Consider the following 17,596-nt stretch of genomic DNA (forward strand, 5'->3'; position numbering starts at 1 on the left):
GGGGCGGCTGGGGAGGCCGGCCTTGCACAGGCTGGGTCCCCTCCAAGTTAGCCCAAGTTGACTGTGTGTACAAAGACCCTCCCACTCAGATCCTTCCAGGCAGCCCAGCCCCAGGGAGCCCAGCAGAGTTCCAGGCCCTGCTCAGCCCCACGTGTGCGCCCATTCCTGCTACCCACTTTTAGTCCCCCAGGCTGCCATGGACGAGAAATAACAGGGCCTGAGAAGGCTGAGCACAGGGAAATTCGCCAGGCCCTTCAGCTCGTAGCTCCCGGCAAGGGTGGCCCTTTCCAGAACTTGGTCCCCACCCAGCCAATAGGGTGCATGGTGAGGGGGATGCTCAGAATCCCGGCCCTCCCCCACCCCCCACCTCGAGTGACTAAATCCCTCAGATCCAGCCACCCACATCGGGATTCGGAGGCCCCCAATCCAGGGAAGCAGAGGGACAGACTCTCAGCCAAGGAGGGAGCCTGGTGGTCCACAGGAGAGACTGATTCTTTTCCTTTTGTTTGCTCACAGGAGGGGACAAACGCCCTGTGTGCACAGAGGTTTGATGTGACAACTTGATAGACCGCGTGAGGGTTTCAGCAAAGGCCCCCCCGACCCCGCTCTCCAGGCATTAAGATAATGGGGGGGCGTGGGCCCCAGCACATTTCAGATCTTGGCTACAAAGACCCTCCTTCCTTCTGTTTTCTTCCTCCAGCTCAGCTTGCCCACAGGTTCCCAGAGACTCTTGGCAGCTCGCTCTGGGGCAGAATGAAGCTGTGAGCTGCGTGGGAGGCAGTCAGACAGCGAAAGTGTTGCAGCCTTCTTAATAAGGGACAATAGCTCTTCTGGAGCCACTCAGCCGCAGCTACAGAGACGGGAGCCCCAATTAGAAAGGAGTGGGAGAAGCAGAGAGGAGGGCTGGGGGGCCGCAGGGCAGATCCGTATCTTGGCTGCTCTGGGGGACCCACGGGTGGAGATCTAGCTGGTTGGGTTTAGAATCTGCCTTCCTTCCAAAGGTGAGACATCACACTGACTCTAGGGCCAACCCGTGGTGGGACCCTTCAAAATACGCAAGGGGAAAGGAGGAGGAAAAATCCCTGGGGAGAAGGGTTTCTCCTTGAGTTTGTAGCTCAAGTATTATAACCCAAGAGTGAGAAAGAAAATGCTGTTTGTTTAATTTAACAGACGTCCTCTGTAAGTTTTGCTACGTTATACATGTGTGCATATGGATATTTGTACACAGCCCATAGCTCTCTTTTGTTCTGGCTTCCAACTGCATCACAGTGTGTTTACAGCAAGATAATAATCCTGGATTTTCCGTGGCTCAGTCTGTCAGAGTGTAAGATTAGCTCTTGAATTCATTAACAGTCATCTCCTTTTAAATGTCAGATCACTTTTTAAATGCCAAGTACTTGCGTAACGCCTTCTGTGCAGTTCAGATCAGCTTTACCAAATTAACTCATTAATCTTTATTGTTTCATTTACTGAAGAGAAAGGCTTCCAAGTGTTTTTAGCAGAACCTGAGAACATTATAGTAGTTACAGTACAATATAGGTGAAGGAACGGGTTTGGATTTTCTGCTAAACAGTTCACCCTTGCGTCAGTTCCGTAGTCATTCCCGCTAAAGCGCGCACATGAAAGAAACAAGAAAGCTTCAGGCGGCTCTGCTTTCTTGCTTTCTTCCACTTCCCGCCCCCACCCCCCCCACCCCCGTTTTCCTTCCCTTCTCTTTAACCTTGTGTTTTCTTCTCCCTTCTGCACCTTCAGAGACCTTGACTCCTGTTGACTATTTATTCTGCTGTCTCTGCTCTCAAAATAGCCCAAGCGCTGGCTGCAAGTGTCAGTTATGACGGCTCTACCACCCAGAGGACAGAAGGTGCCTCCCAGAGATGGGGATGGAGCCCGGAAGGCTGGGGCAGGACAGCCGAGAAGGCAGGAATTCTATTTTCCTTTTCAAAGAACCCCTGCCTGCTTTAACCTCCGAATAAGTAGACATAGGCTATACTGACTGCTAAAGATAGATCCTTCCAGAGCGGGCTCCTTCTTGTCACCAGCTCTCTGCTCAAATGTCACCTCCTCAGAGAGGTCTTCCCTGATCACCCAAAGGCCACTCCCAATCTCTCCCCCGTCAACCTCCATCCTATCACTGTCTCATTGTCTTCATAGATTTATCACCCCCTAAAATCACCCTGCTTATTCATGTGGTTGTTTGTCTGACACATACAATATCACTCAAAAAATGTCAGTTTGATGAATAAATGAAAAACCACCCCAACACGTGGCTTTCTTTTCTGGTTTCCACTTTCTGACTTTTTCTCCTCTTATCACTACCTCCCGGAATCCTCTTTATATATTTAATCTTTTCTTTCTGCCCATCTTCCAACCCCCCTTTCCCTATCATTTATTTTTTAGAACACTTGAACATAATGAGCAAAACCAGTACTTCACATTCCAGTGACTATAAAGCTTTACTGAAAGCATTCCTTCAAGCGGGAATTGATGGCCCTGAACATTAGGGAGATGAGCACACAGTCAAGGGAGTTGCTTTGTCCAAAGATTCATAGGTTGAGTGATTTGGAGGGACTTTTCTCAAAGCCTCTTCAATCTGAGTCCCACAGAAGAAGTTAAAGTGATTCCAGCCACTGGAACTGGTCTTGGCTATGACTTCTGTCCCCTAGCCCAACACAGATCTTCTCTTGGAGATAATGGAGAAATTTCCCTCAAATCAGTAGTGTCTGATTTCCATTATTCCGCCCAGTGATTCACGCGTGATTTGGAGAGCTAGAAAGCTTGAAATGCTTTGATTCCAGCTTGGATCAAATGCTTTCATTTGATCTCGAAATGGGGAGGGGCTGTCTCACTCCAAGACGCTAATCAAATATATGGCTGAGGTGACAAAAAATTGGATATGTATTTGTCCGGAAAAAATCTTCATCTCTAGCCACATTTCAAAACAAAGGAAAAGGGTGTGGGTGTATATCAGAATGATGGCTGCTTATGGGGAGTCACTAACCGTTCATTCATCATTAATACTTAAAAGTAATATAAATGTTATGGGAGGGAGAGTTTATGACTGCCCAGAGAGACAGACATCCGAGAGTTAGTTTCCCAGAAAATATGGAAATGATCAAACCCACACCCAGGGTGATCTCATGGCACACTAATGTACGTAACCCCAGCGAATCAGCCTGAAAAATAACTAGTAACTCTGCCCTTTGAGAATGAGGAGCCAGTGCTGCACAGAGGACGTGCTTCCTGTGCAGTGTCCCCACTGCACCCCATTTTCACTCAGGTGGGCCGCAACGAGTCACTCGCCTCCGATGTGACACTTAATTGTTTATTCAGCAAATGTGTTTCAAGTGTGTGCTCATTTCCAGACCCTGGGCCGGGCACTGCCGTTACAATGGGGATGGGATGGTGGTGGTTCCTGCCCTCATGGAGCTTAGCCGGGGGCCGGGGAGGGGGTTGCTGCATAAGCATGAACATCATCGTGCGCAGTGTCGGGAAGTGCTCGGTGCCCTGCGATGGTCATGGGAGGCACAGACGAGCCAGAAGGATGAGGGAGTTGGCAGGGGGAGCGTGTTCCCAGGAGGGGGAAGGGCATGTGTGACGGCCTTGCTCCAGGGGCCCAAAGGTCAGTGTCGGTGGCAGCTCTTTGCACTAGCCATTCCCACAGCGACATCAACACTTCCCGCACAGAGCCCCACGGCCCTTCCCTCGCCTTCTTCAGAGCTTTGCTCAAACATCGCTTTCCTGTGGGGTCATCCCTGACCACTCTGCTTAAAATTGCAGCTGCCACTGCCATCCCCAGCTACACCTCACTCCCCTCTCTGCTTGATTTTTCTCCACATCACGAATCACCTTTGGACATAACTTGTGTTCCACCTACTGGTTCATTATCTCTTTCCTTTCAGTCGAATGGACATGCGATTTTCATGAGAGTGGAGACTTCTGTCTGCTACTTGCATGGCTATATCCGCTCTGTTGGGCGTAGGACAAGCACTCAATAGATATTTGTTGAATGACTGAATGAGGCAGGAGAGATGGTCTGGGGCCAGGCAAGAAGGGTCTTGTAAACCTTTTAGGCGGGTTGGCCTTCATGGTGAGGGCAGGGCCTTTGAAGGCTGTAAGCAGAGGATGGTGTGGTCCAGTTTGCATCTTGGAAAGATCAGCCAGGTTGCAGTGTGGGGCATGGGCTGGAAAGCAACTTCGGATCCAACTCTGTAGTGCTCTGGAACGTGACACAGTTGTCTGTTGTGTTGACAGCAGAGAGCATGGTCTGAAAGATCAGAGAGCCCGGGGCCTCCTAGCCTTCTCCATTAGCCCCTTCTTCCCTCCCTGCTGGGTTTGTTCAAACCACTCCTCCTAACACGTTACATACATTTTAGGTTTGGAAATAACAGGAATCCTGCTATAACTCTATTTGCCACAAGGCAGATTTGATAACCATTCACGGAAGCTGCAGAAGTATCACATTAGAAAAGGAGTCTTGGGGGGCCGGCCCGGTGGCGCAGTGGTTAAGTTCGCATGTTCCACTTCGGCGGCCCAGGGTTCGCCGGTTCGAATCCGGGGTGTGGACATGGCACCGCTTGGCAAGCCATCCTGTGTTAGGCGTCCCACGTATAAAGTAGAGGAAGATGGGCACGGATGTTAGCTCAGGGCCAGGCTTCCTCAGCAAAAAGAGGAGGATTGGCAGCAGTTAGCTCAGGGCTAACCTTCCTCAAAAAAAAGAAAAGAAAAGGATTCTCGGGCAGGCGATGATTTCAGCTCTGCCTTTACCAGCTGCATGGCTTTGGGCAAGTGGCTGAACCTCCCAGAGCCTTCAGTTCTCATCTGTGAAATGGGAATAACAGTACCTGTGGGTTGTTGTGAGGATCAAATAAAGTGATTACAACCCTGGAACACAGCAAGGCCCCTCGATCCCCTTTCCTGTTACACCGACCCCAGGTGTGAATTAACAACCACTCTCGGATTATTCTCTACACATCTGGGTCCCCTGTGTCCTCACTGGTAAAAATAGCTGTTACTGTTAGTGTTCCAACGATGAAAAATGACTTTCTATAAATATTTGGGGATTTGGACTAGCTCTTGTCACACTGTATATCATTCCTATGAAAGTTGGGCTTTCTGCTTCTCTTCACAGGGAGCCCAGCAGTCCTTGGAGGCAGCAGCTCAGAAGACAGGAGAGCCTCAAAGTTGTATAAATAAAGGGCCGATGTGTTCAAACAGAAGAGAATTTTACACGCGCAAACTGCACATCGACATGACGCCGTTCCTGAAGGTGATCTCACACTGGGAAGACGAGGGGCTTTGTAGACACGCACACAGGCATTCCGGTTAATACACTTCCACATGGTGCAAAACCAGCCTCAGAAGTCCATCAGCACTCCTGCTTTATCAGAAAGGACAGAAAATAGCAGTTTGTAGCAGATGAAGAAAGAGCAAATTAGGACAGTAATCACAGCTAGCCGTCGGGGACAAATCAGTTGGGTGTCTGGTTTGGGTGGTGGGGGACAGGGAACAGAGAGGAGAAAGGATAACCTTGAACCACCCCATGAAACAAGCAAATACAATTCATTTCACCTTGACAGTAGCTAAAATAATTGTTACTGCTTTACCGCTGTAATTGGTGGAGCTGATATTCCTGCTGTAGAGAAGCCTTGTTCTTCAGTTAACTATTTAGAAGTCACCCGCGAATCCCCTTTGGGATGTCTGACCTTGTGTTCTGTTCTCTAAGAGTTGATCGCTCTCCCAGCTCAGCTTCATACCTGGGTAAGGTGCTGAGGTTCCCGCGGTGGCGATGTCCTTTGTCCATCTTTGCAACACCCCCGCTGCAGCAGCACCTAATACAGCACCGCGCATGTGCAAGGTGCTCAGTGCTCCATAAACTAACCCTCCTCTTCATCCCACAGCCCTCTGTCATAGGGCTGTCCTCCTACTCATTCTTTGCGCCCCCTTCCCCTCCGCCACCCGAGCTGAATGAACTGGAATAAAGGACCGTAGCCTAAAAGAAACTGGCCAGGAAGAAAGCAAGGCCTGGCATGGAAGGATCTCAGGTCCTTTGTACTACCCTGGAGGACAACAGCACAGGGCCTTGAGAAGAAGTGACTAGGAGAGGAGGAGAAACCAAGTACTTTCAGGGTTCATGATGGTGGTGCTGCCTGCTGCTGTAGACCGGCAGGGACTTCATAGGTTGTAAAGGTCCCTCCCCTAACCTCAGCTAATCCAGAGTCCTCAGCTTACATCTGCTCTGGGCTGCCCCAATCCCAGCTACGAGATAGGGCTTTGATCAAGAGAGTCATGGATTTGCCCCAGATCTGTCTCTCTCCATGGCTGGGCTCTGCTTTCCTCTGTTTCCGCTTAGATAGGCTCTTTCCCCACGGTGGAAAGATGGCCACTGGCTTCTCTTTTCCAGATCATTCCAGAACTTAATCTCATTGGCCCAACTTGGCTCACATGCCCATACCCAGACGAATCATCATGGCCGGGGGAATGGAATACGCTGACTGGCCCAGCCTGCAGCCACAAGGACTAAGCCCGGGCAGGGGAGGAGTGTCTCAAAAGGGAAAACAGGTGCTTCAAACCAGAATAAGAGAGAATGACTCTGGGCAGCAAAACAAAAGCTGTTTGCTCCAAGGGTGCAAAAGAGTTACCTGGATTCATTACTCATTGCATTCCTTTGCTAGGGCCGCCATAACAGATTACCCAGACTGGCTGGCTTAAACAACAGAAATTTATTTTCCCACAATTCTGGAGCCTACAAGTCCAAGATCGAGGTGTTGGCAAAGCTGATTTCTTCTGAGGCCTTCTCGTGGACTTACAGATGGCTGTCTTCTCCGTGTCTTCACGTGGTCTTCCCTCTGTGTGTCCGTGTCCGAATCTCCTCTTCTTGTACAATCATACTGTATATTGGATTAGGGCCAAACCTAATGACCTCATTTTACCTCTTTAAAGACCCTGTCTCCAAATACAGTCACATTCTGAGGTCCTGGAGGTGGACTTAAACATAAGAATTTTGAAGGAACACAATTCAGCCCAAAACATTTACATTAATGAAACTATCCTTTTTTTCTTAGCAATAGCTTAGTTCTTCCCTTAGGGCTTGAAGAACTATGATTGGTACTTCCTGGAATGAGATAGCATCGTCATTTCATTATTGATTCATTCAACCCGTATCGGGCATCTACCACTTACTGTGTGTCTGGCACTTGCTGGGCGTTTGAGATTCATCAGCAAACAAAACAGACTGAGATCCTTGTCCTGCTCCAGGCAACGTGCACAGTATGTTAAAAGGTGATAATTGCTATGGAAATGAGATAAGAAGATATTTATGGAGCATCTAGAAACTGCAGAATTCAGACTGGGGAATTTTACAATAATTTTTTTGTGTATTTAGTGTCCACAAGGCTTTTGCGTGACATTTTTGTTCAGCAACTTTGGCATCATATTATAGAGGGAAAGGTACTGCCATCCCTAAGGCCCACTTTCCAGCCCACCCTTTTCAAGTCTCACAGGAGTGGTGACTCGGTCCGCGCTACAGGGGACTTGCCCAGAACACGCCAGGTGACTGACTCCCAGGCCCGTCCTTGCCCAAAAGACCGCATCTTTTCTCTGAAATGTTCAATGTTAACAGCTCTCCTTAGGTAGACCTTCTCCTTGCTGACATGGTAGCTCCTGGATTCTTAGAGATTGCCTTGTAGAAAGACACAACTCTCAGGGCTGTAGAGAAAAGGATGGTGAGTTCAAACAGAGAAAGGCACACAGGCTGTGTTCCGCATCTGGAGCTGCACAGAAACCGACTCATGCTACGCAGTTCATTTGTTCATTTCCTGCCTATCCACGGGGCAATTCGTTCATTTTTGCCTGGTGCATGGAGGAAGCCTGGCACATTTCAGGGAACGAGGGTAGGAGATGAAAAATCAAGGCAGAAAGGAGAATGGACAGAGATGGAATAATCACGCTTGCTAACCTTACCGAGCACTTACCCTGTGCCAGGCTCTGCTCTAAGTTCTCCATGCGAGAACTCATTTAATTCACAAAACGAACCTGAGAAGTAGGTAATAGTGTCCCACTCCACAGATGAGGAAACTAAGGCCCCGAGAGGTTAAGTAACCTCCCGAACGTCATACAGGTGGCAAGTGGCAGAAACAAGATTTAAAGTTAGGAGCCCAGCTCCAGAGCCCATGATTCCAACCATCTGCTATAACGCTTCACTGCAGACCCCAACTGAGTCCCATCCAATCAGAAGCTCTGCTTACATGTTAACTAAGCAGCCAGCACAGCTCCTTCTAGAAAATTCTGTTCCTGAGCACTCATCCGGTCTGCTGCAGGAAGATTTTCTGACCCTACAGGATTCTGCCCTCTCCCTACTTCCAGCTGCATTCTGTGGAGCCAGCATGAATTCTTTCTCTCCCAGTGACCGTTCAGCTCCCTTCAGACAACATATATTGAGCATCCTCTGTGTGTCAGACACTGTGCTGGGCCCCCAGAATACAGAGATGAGTCACCTCCATCCCTGGCCTTCCAAAGAGCCTATAATCTGAGAGGGAGATAAACAGAGAAACAGATAATATCAGCAGGATGTTGTGGCTGAGGCAGGCCCAGGGCGCTACGGGATAGACTCATTCATTTCTCAGTGGTCACAGTGGAATCCTCCTTGAGTGTAAGAACCTCGTTATAAATCTGAAGACAACACTGTTACCCCACTTTATAGGATAATCTCTATTGAGCTTAGACGGGGGAAACGTGATTGATCCAGAGTACATCTGGGTTCACATAAGAATTGAACCATGTGATGGGCTGGCCCAGTGGCATAGTGGTTAAGTTTACGCACTCTGCTTCAGTGGCCCCAGGTTCAAGGGTTTGGATACTGGGTGTGGACATACACACTGCTCATCAAGCCATGCTGTGGCAGTGTCCCACATACAAAGTAGAGGAAAATTGGCATAGATGTTGTTAGCTCAGCGACAATCTTCTTTAAGCAAAAAGAGGAAGATTGGCAACAAATGTTAGCTCAGGGCCAATCTTCCTCACCAAAAATAAATAAGCAAATAAAAATTGAACCATGTGTTTTAAAAATCTATTTTTGAAAAAGAAATGGTAGTTGATGAATAAATTAGGTTAGAGATTTTTTCCTAGGAACTTTAATAAATTGTCAGGGTTAGGTCGTGGTAGTGGGGAAGAAAATAGCAATAATGCCTAATGCCAGCTACAGAACTCAATATGCTTATACTCAACATTGACGTCAAAGGGTATATATGTTATGCCCAGAAGATATGAAGAATGAGAAATAAGCCTCACCCCCATAGCCATCACGCAGGCGGTTACGACTTGGTGCCCTCGGACTCGAGGTAGAGGAACCTGCCTGAAATCGGGTAAAGACTTGAGCAGTGCCTCCCTCCCTGGTTTGGGGCCAGCCCCAGGTTTATTTGTGTAGGTGGGGTGGACATGTCCCACCAAGCAGAGGATGACAGTCAGTGCCACTGCATCCTATGGTCACCTGGAGGAGGGACAACATGGATTTGAATGATGGAAGTAACAGGGAAACAATGTTTGGCTTAAGACTATCCAAAGATGGAGCAGACCCTGGGCAGACAAGTTCCAGTGCCTGGAGTCCTTTCAACGTGCTTTGTTGACCACCAGCAGAGAGCTGTGGTGGGATGGGAGGAGGTTTTGAGATGTAAACATTCCAGGACTCTTGAATAACAATATTGCCAGGAAAAATATTCAAGGCATTGATTCATTGAGTCTATTATATTTCTTAAAGAAAGAAGCCCAGACTAAGTGGAACATTATCAATATTGAAGTATCAAGCCAATAGCTGGGAAGCTGTGGGTCTTCTCTAACTCTGAGTAACCTTATAACACTTCTGGGGCTCTGCCTTTCATTAGTAAAATGGGGATAATAATACTGGGACCTCCATACCTGCGTGTCAACAGTGAGGCAGGAATTACATGAAATAGTTTTCAAAGAATGTTCACATCTGTAAAGGATTCAATTCATAAGGGAGACGGGAACAAGCATTCCTCCATCTCTGCTAAGGGCTGGCCCCCACAGAGTGAACCCTATTCAATCTTCCCTACCCTCTTCCTGGTGAGTGTGCAGCCCCCACGCGCAGGTGAGGAAGCTGAGACGGTGGGAGGAGCTGACGAGTGTTGCCCAGACTGGCAGCAGGGGAAGCCAGGACTCCAAGCCACGGAACCCACAGCACCGGGTGTCGGTGAGGTCTGTCTGCTCTGCTCCTGTGAAGAATTGAAGTGTGCTTCTGTGCTCTGGCTTTGGTTCCTGGGAGGGGAGTAGAGATTTTACTTTAATCTTAATATCTTTAATATATTTTAATCTTAATGACACAAAATACCTTATGATCGTCATAAATTGGTTTTCTTTATTAAAGAAAAAGGATTATTAATACACAAGAAATGTTGTACTACCTTCAAGCTGAAACTCTCAAATGAAATGGTGATATTCTTCCATCGTTTAGAAGGTACTCAATTAGTCATTTAGATGTGTGTGTTACACGGTATGCTACACAGAACTTCCGAATGTATTTTCCTAAGTAAGCCTTTCAAGAACGCTGTACAGTATTTATCGTTACTCCCGTTTCACAGATGGAGGGGCCGAGGCTCAGTGATAGGTCCTGCTGCTGGCTCTCAGCCGACTGGAGCCCCACTTCTGACTCCTGCATCCCGTGCTCCTCCATCCTCCCAGAAGCCCGCTGTGGGCCTGGAAGGACCAGGCTCAGGTGGGGTGCTGTGCATGGGGGCAGAGGCCAGGACCGGTGGAAGGTTCTCTAAGGACAGATGAGAACTTAAGTCACCTGGCCCGGCCCCTGTCAGTCGAAGATCCTGAGGCTCAGGGGTTACGTGACTCGCGTGATCTATAAGACAGGAGGTGTAGGAGCCGGGGCTGCAGCGCAGGCAGTCTGACTCCAGGACCTGCACCCCAGCCGCTCGGACAACTGTCTGTCATGTCTGGTCTCAGTGCCGCAGCTCGTGCATGCAGCGTGTTTGTTACTCTCCCCTCCCCAGCCCTGTAACACCACACTGCCACCAGTGCTCTCTCTAATACAGCTCAGTCATATCCCTGGTTTGCTTGAAATTCCTTACCACGTCCCCATTGGCCTTCTGGTTAAATCCCGGCATCAAAGATGTATTTATTTTATAAATAGAAAAATATAACAAATGCAATTTTTTAAACTCCAAACTGCAACATGCAAGATGTGGCCCGTCTCTAATTCACGCTGTCCGTGCACTGCAGCCACACCAAATTTTGCCCTAGCCAGCCCTGCTGCAGACACTAGTAATTGTCCCCAAGCTGCGTGAACCAATGATGAGCAAAGACCGCAGCCAGAATAACAGAGCCGGGACTTGAGCTCATCCTTCAGTCTGTTCTGCTTCCTCGCCAAGAATACTACCTCTCAATCACTTCGTTTAGTCATTGCATTTGTAACTCATATTCAAAGTGACAGATAGCATTCTATTTAGTTTTAGTTTTTCAATTCAAATTTTGAATCCAAAATATACTCAGAAGTTTAAAAATTTTAAGTATAAAAGGGAATGTCTCCCAGCTGCTCAGTTCCCATCCCCGGGGACACCACTGTTGTGAGGCTCTTATGCGCCCTTCCCAAGCTGTGGTGGCACATACACCAGTACGGACAGATACATACACAGAGAGATTTCATACACACTTTAACATTTTATGCACATTGTTCACAGTCTTACTTTGTTTCACTTAATATATCTTGGGGTTTTTCCTTGTTAACTAGTAAAGAGATGATTTTTAACAGTTGCATAGTATTCCTTTGGATGAATTACCATAATTTATTTGATGAGTCCCCAGTTAATGGAAATTTAGGTTGTTTCCAGTCTGTTGCAATGAGTGACCTTGGGTGAGTCATCTCGCATGTGTGTTCATTTGTGTGTGTGTGTGTCTGTGAGGAAGATTGGCCCTGAGCTAACATCTGTGCCCATCTTCCTCTATTTCGTATGTGGGACGCCTCCAAAGCATGGCTTGATGAGCGGTGTGTAGGTCCAGGCCCAGGATTGGAACCCACAAACCCCAGGCCACCAAAGCAGAGTGTGCGAACTTAACCACTACACCACCAGGCTGGCCCCATGTGTGTGTTCATTTATGTAAAAAATGATAGCTGTTTTGGCAATTTTCTAAGCAACAGAGAATTTCAAATTAAGACTTTCTTTTTCTAATAGGGACGCATCAGAAAATTCTTTCCGAATCCCTCACACTCTCTCCTCTGTCTCCCCGTCTGTGAAACGAGACCATTTCTTGCCCCTGAGGGCTCATAGCTGCATGTTGTTAAGACTGAAGGTTTATCTTTCTTGGCTTTGAAATTCTTCCAAGGGAGGAAGCTTGTTTCTCCCTTTTAATCCAATTTCCTGTTAGAATAAAAGGATTTATAAACAGGATTTTTTTTTAATTTATCTCTTTTCTAGTCCTCTAACTTAGCAGTTTATATGACTGAGGCAGGTTTTTCCTGCAATAATTTTTTTTAAATCTCTCATTGATTCAGGGATGAATTTTTTTACTGCACCAGGCCAAATCTGCTGTGTCTCCAAAATGAGAAACGCAAAAGCAAGGAAATGAAATACCTGCTCTCGCTTTTTTATGTCAGAACATCCCACCAGCTACAAACACTAAGCTAACACGTGAGAAATACACAGGGTAAAAAGCCATCAAGTGAGAAGAGAATGTCAAACAAATTAGCAGATAATTAATTATCTCTTCCCAAAGCAGCCTGGGTATTTGGTAATAAAGTGGAAAACTGATTGTCACTAAAGGGTGAGGAGCTTCAGTCCCAGGGCCCGCCCTGTCGCATTCCCACGGCTGCAGTGAAGCTGTGCATTCAGCAGAGATCCCGGTAACAAAGATCAAGAGCTGGCTGCATCAGTCGCGGGCTTTACTTGGTCACTGAGTCCACCTGCCATGTCTCTTTGGCTTCTAAAGAGCTGCTCTTCCAACGCCGTAGAGACGATCAGTGATTCTCAGGCCCGGCTACATAGTGGAATAACCACGAAGCCCTAAAAATGCCCCACCTCCAGAAAGTCTAAACTTAATGCTCAGGGTTGGGCCCTGGGAATCATTTTTTTAGAGCCCCACAGAAAAGTCTGATGTGCAGCTGGGTTGAGAACCACTGCGGTGGAGCTGTCTGGGCGGGGGGATTGCACGCAGTGTGTGTGACTCAGAGAAGGAAGGAAGAGGGGATTAAATGTGATAAAAAACCCAATTTGAGGTAACCCTGGAAACCCCACAAAGGCCAATCTAACCCTTTTGCTCCCCTGCTCTGAAGCCTCAGTGCCTTCCATTTGTTCTCGAGATAAAGACCCCTTCAAGGTCTTGGGGGTCTGGCTCCTCCCCACCCTTCCCACTATTCTGCCTCTGTCTCGTGGCACAGGTCTCCCTCAAGACCCCTGACACCACACTTCCTTCCACCAGTTGGCCTTCACCTCTGACACTCTTCTCCCCACCCCTAGTTAACGCCCACGTGCGCCAGGCATCCAGCCCTGCGCAGAGGGATGGACAAGCCTCCCGCGAGGGAGAAGTCCAGCTGAGAACCTAGCAGCGCCCAGCGCCACGGCCACCCCGCCTGGCTCTCTAGGGCAGTTCCCACGGGGAGCAGACTTCCTGGACACTTCAGTTAAAATATGTTGACAAAGAAAGGGAAGAAACAACTGAGAAAACTGGATTCTCTTTTACCAAAGGGCACGGACACGGGAGTGTTTGCATTTATTTTGTCTCACGCATCTTTTGTTGTGTGTTAACCTAACAGGAAAGTGGAGAGGAACTGGATTCTCAGGAAGAACCAGGAGGACCCCTCAGAGAAGATTATCAAGACACCCAAGGTAGAGAGAGCTGGGCTGGGTTTCATGACCTTACCGCGCTATCGGTCGGATGAACCTGACACTGCTCAAAGACGGCAGAGGGGAAGGACTCGTCCATTTGCTTGCAGGCCCTGGGTTGGAGTCAGGACACAAACCAAGTGCTGAGTTCAGACTCCCGTATGTTTTCAGTGCATCACAAGCCAGAGGGTAATAACATGCCTTTATGTCCTTGGATTTTTTCTTCTTCCTCTTCTTCTCCCCAAAGCCCCCCAGTGCATGGTTGTATATTCTAGCTGGAGGTCTGGTCCTGCTGTGGGGGATGCCACCTCGGCGTGGCCTGACAAGTGGCGCTAGGTCCTTGGATTTATTGAAACATTTCTTTCCTGCCAGAGGCTGCAGATGGTGAAAGAGAGTGGAGACTTTGGGGGCATTACGAAAGGCCCCACAGACACCTCCACCTCTGTGTTCCCCCTGCCTTCATGGGGGCTTGGCTGTGCAGGTGGGGGAGGACAGGTTTCCCTGCCTAGAGGGTAATATTCCAGCAGAGGGGGACAGCGTCCTTAGAGATCCGGTCCCTCTCACCCACAATTCAGGGTGACCAGAGCTGCTTGAGTTTGCCTTCCTCCAAAAATTATGCTCCGTTTGATAATGATGATGATTCTAGGAAATACTGGGCATAGTTAATATTCCCAAGCTCAGAACTAGACTCTCACCTCTCCCCCGGGGGCGCCCCCGTGTGCCGCGTGATGCTGTAGTGGGCCGGGCCCGGGCAGCAGAGCTGTTCTTAATCCTCGTTGCTTCTTGCGGGAGTGGAAACAGATGTGTGAGATTCTTGTGTCCTCAGGACGGATGCAGGGCCAGCCAGACAGCAGAACTGTGCTTGTTGTTTGCTCAACAAAGGCATCCAGCAGAGAGAGCAGGTGGGGCTGGAACCCAGCCTGTGCTCTGCTCCCTAAGCCGTGCACCCCAGCACCGGGGGGGGGGGGGCCATCCACGGGGCTTCTTTTCCTACCTGGCTCTTCTCCTGGGCGCCTTTCTCTAACTCACACGAGGTCCCCTCTGTGGTCGAGCAGAGCAGGTCAGCAGGTCTGAGTCACTGTGGGGACGGCACGAGCTCTGGAGCTGGACAACCTCTGCCTTCACCTCTCCATGCCTGGGTGTCCTCAACTGAGGGTGAAAACAGGGCTCCCCTCATGAGGTTGCGTGAGGAATAAATGGAGTAATTCATGTATGGTAGCCCCCTAATGAAGATTAATCTTGACTTGGATTCACACTGCTTGAATATCTACCCTCTCGTGGTCGCAGTTGACCAGTCTGTGAAATGACACCATGACTCTTCCTGTTTCTTCCGGACCCTGTGGGGTGAGGGAAACCGCAAGAGCTCACTGGAGAGAAATGCACAAAGTCGCGGATTTGGGATTTCACCCTAAACTTGATCTTTTTCTGTTTCTATCTTTTACTACTTCTTTCTGTTGACATCCTAGACAAAAATAATTAATTTTTATACTCGTTTAAAAAGATGTCACTGCTTCTGGATATCAGACTATAAAATATTATGGTAGCTTGATCTCTGGGTTTGGCCAAGCTTTTAGGCAGGGTTTCTGCTATCATAAGTCTCCTGCCACCTCCATTTTCAAAGCTGAGTGACAACAGCCAGGGAAACATGCTACAGCCTTCAGATCTTCCACGTCGTAAATCACCTATGCAGGATGTGAACACTGATGGGCCTCCGGGGTCCGGACCAGGTGCAATGGAGGTTGTAGGCAGCGCAGAACACCGCCAGATCTAAGCAATGGCCAAAGTGCTCAGAACAGATGTCCTGTCTCGTGGCAGAGGGACGGGCTCCGGCTGAGCTCCACACAGGCTATTCGGACAGTCTGTAATGCAGTGAAACATCCCTGCAGAAAACTGAAGAAGGCATTTGCCTGTCCTGAATGATAAATACTGCTGTTTCAAAAGGATTTCAAATCTTTGAAGGAAAAAGAGGGAGTGCCAAAAAAATTTTTTTTAACCATTTAAGGATCAATTTCCCCCTCAGGAGTCTTACAGCTGGATGTCAGGATTTTTCCTGCTCTAAATTAGGCAGTGATCTTCGTGGTCAATTACCAGCAGTGAGCCTGCTGCGTCCTGAGTCTCGGACTTGGTGAGAGTGCTGAGCGCAAGTTTCCACGAGACAGGTCAGATCGGCAACCTCCAAATCGAAGAAGGGGTGGGGAATGGCTGTTGTTTTAAACACAGAACTTTCCTTTCCACCCCTTTCGCCACCCCTAAAGTCCAAAGAAAGAATAAAACTTTAATTCTTATTTCAATTTTTATTTCCTAGGCCGATGGTTCTCAAACTTCAGAACCACCTGCAAGGCTTGTTAAAATAAAGACTTCCGGGCCCCTCTCCCCGAGTTTCTGGTTCACTAGATCTGGGCTGAGGTCAGAGAATTTGCAATTTTACTAAGTTCCCCGGTGACGCTGATGCTGGTGGTCCCAGGACCACACTGTGAGAACCATGGCCCTGGCCTTGCTTCTGGGATGACTTCTCTGAATTGGGCAGTGACTCGATTTAACTTATTCCTTTAAAAATAAGGAGGCTGGGAGGATTGGAGGGCACTGCTCAGGCAGCTTCACAGAGATCAGGAGCCCCGATTATCAAGTCTGATTCCCTGGGTTCCAGACCAGGCTCCCCCCTTACTAACTGCATGGCCTTGAGTGAGTTACTGAACTTCTCTGGGCATCGTTTCTTCACTGTAACGTGGGGACACTAACTGTCCTTATCCCGTGGGGTGGCTGTGACATAAAGGAGGTAATATGTGAAAGGTGCTTGTGAGAGTGCCTGGCACAGAGTAAGTGCTCACCAGAGGTTAAGTATCAGTCTGTTCCTCAAAAACCTCAGGCTTAGCAGCCATAGTTTGTAACTGGTCAGGAGAGACTTGTTCCAAGTTGCAACATGATGACTTCTTTACTTTCCAAGTCAGTCTCAGCGGCAAGAGGGCTTGCTCTTGGGGGACCGACGGAGTCCTCTGTGTGAGGCAGTCTTTTGCTCCAGCGCAGGTGGGGGCAGCAGACCCAGTCTGAACAAAGCAGCCCACCAGCCTCTGCATTCGATGGAAGGTTACGTCACAACAGTGACACAACCGCTTGGAATGTGGCAGAACTTAAGATATTCTTGAGAGGAGTGAGAGATTTAGGGAGCCCTGTGTCAAGTGCAGGGAGCCCTAATGAGTGGCCTGAAACAATGGGGGGGGGGGGAAACAAAAGGCAGGTCTTACAGGAACACTTAGAAACTAATGAGCCATTTCTCTTCTGCCAGGACAAAAGGCTCAGAGGATTACTGCTTTATTCAAGAGATGGATGTGTGGTAGTTAGGATGCTGGTACAACTGTTCTAACAAGGACCAAAATAAAGGACTTCAAACAGGCTTCAAAAGATGCGCGTTCAGTCACCAGCCCTGCCCTTGATTAGGTCTGCCGTCCAGGGCACGTCACGTCTCTGGCCACGGTTTCCTTTTCTATAAACCCAGAGGGTTGGGTGGGATGAGCTAGGGCCCTGTCCCCCTCGTGCTCTCTGTCGCTGTGACGCACCCAGGCTGGCACAGGGAGCGGCAGCAGAGCCAGGACGCGGCTGGGCCTCCTTCCCCAGCTCCTCCCACCACACCTGCTCCCAGGGAAGGCCAGCTGCCATTTTCTATGTCCCACATGAAGCTCTGCTGCCACCCAGCCCCCGTTGGGTCATCAGACGCTGACCAAGAGAGTCTGGAGGGGACCAGCAGCCCCTGTGCTGTACGC

The 17,596-nt window shown here is 48.7% G+C and overlaps 1 protein-coding gene across 4 annotated transcripts in view; it reads left to right on the plus strand.

Annotated features, from left to right (window-relative positions):
* Positions 1-17,596, plus strand: part of KIAA2012 (KIAA2012 ortholog) — a 104,276-nt gene that overhangs the window by 66,007 nt on the left and 20,673 nt on the right. For all 4 annotated transcript variants that reach the window (XM_046657780.1, XM_046657781.1, XM_046657782.1 and 1 more), the window contains 2 exons: positions 5,129-5,266; positions 13,769-13,841. In XM_046657780.1, the coding sequence (XP_046513736.1) occupies positions 5,129-5,266; positions 13,769-13,841 (211 nt within the window). The remainder of the gene's footprint in view (positions 1-5,128; positions 5,267-13,768; positions 13,842-17,596) is intronic.

The sequence above is a fragment of the Equus quagga genome, chromosome 4 (assembly GCF_021613505.1).
Source record: "Equus quagga isolate Etosha38 chromosome 4, UCLA_HA_Equagga_1.0, whole genome shotgun sequence".
Taxonomy (NCBI): Eukaryota; Metazoa; Chordata; class Mammalia; order Perissodactyla; family Equidae; genus Equus; species Equus quagga.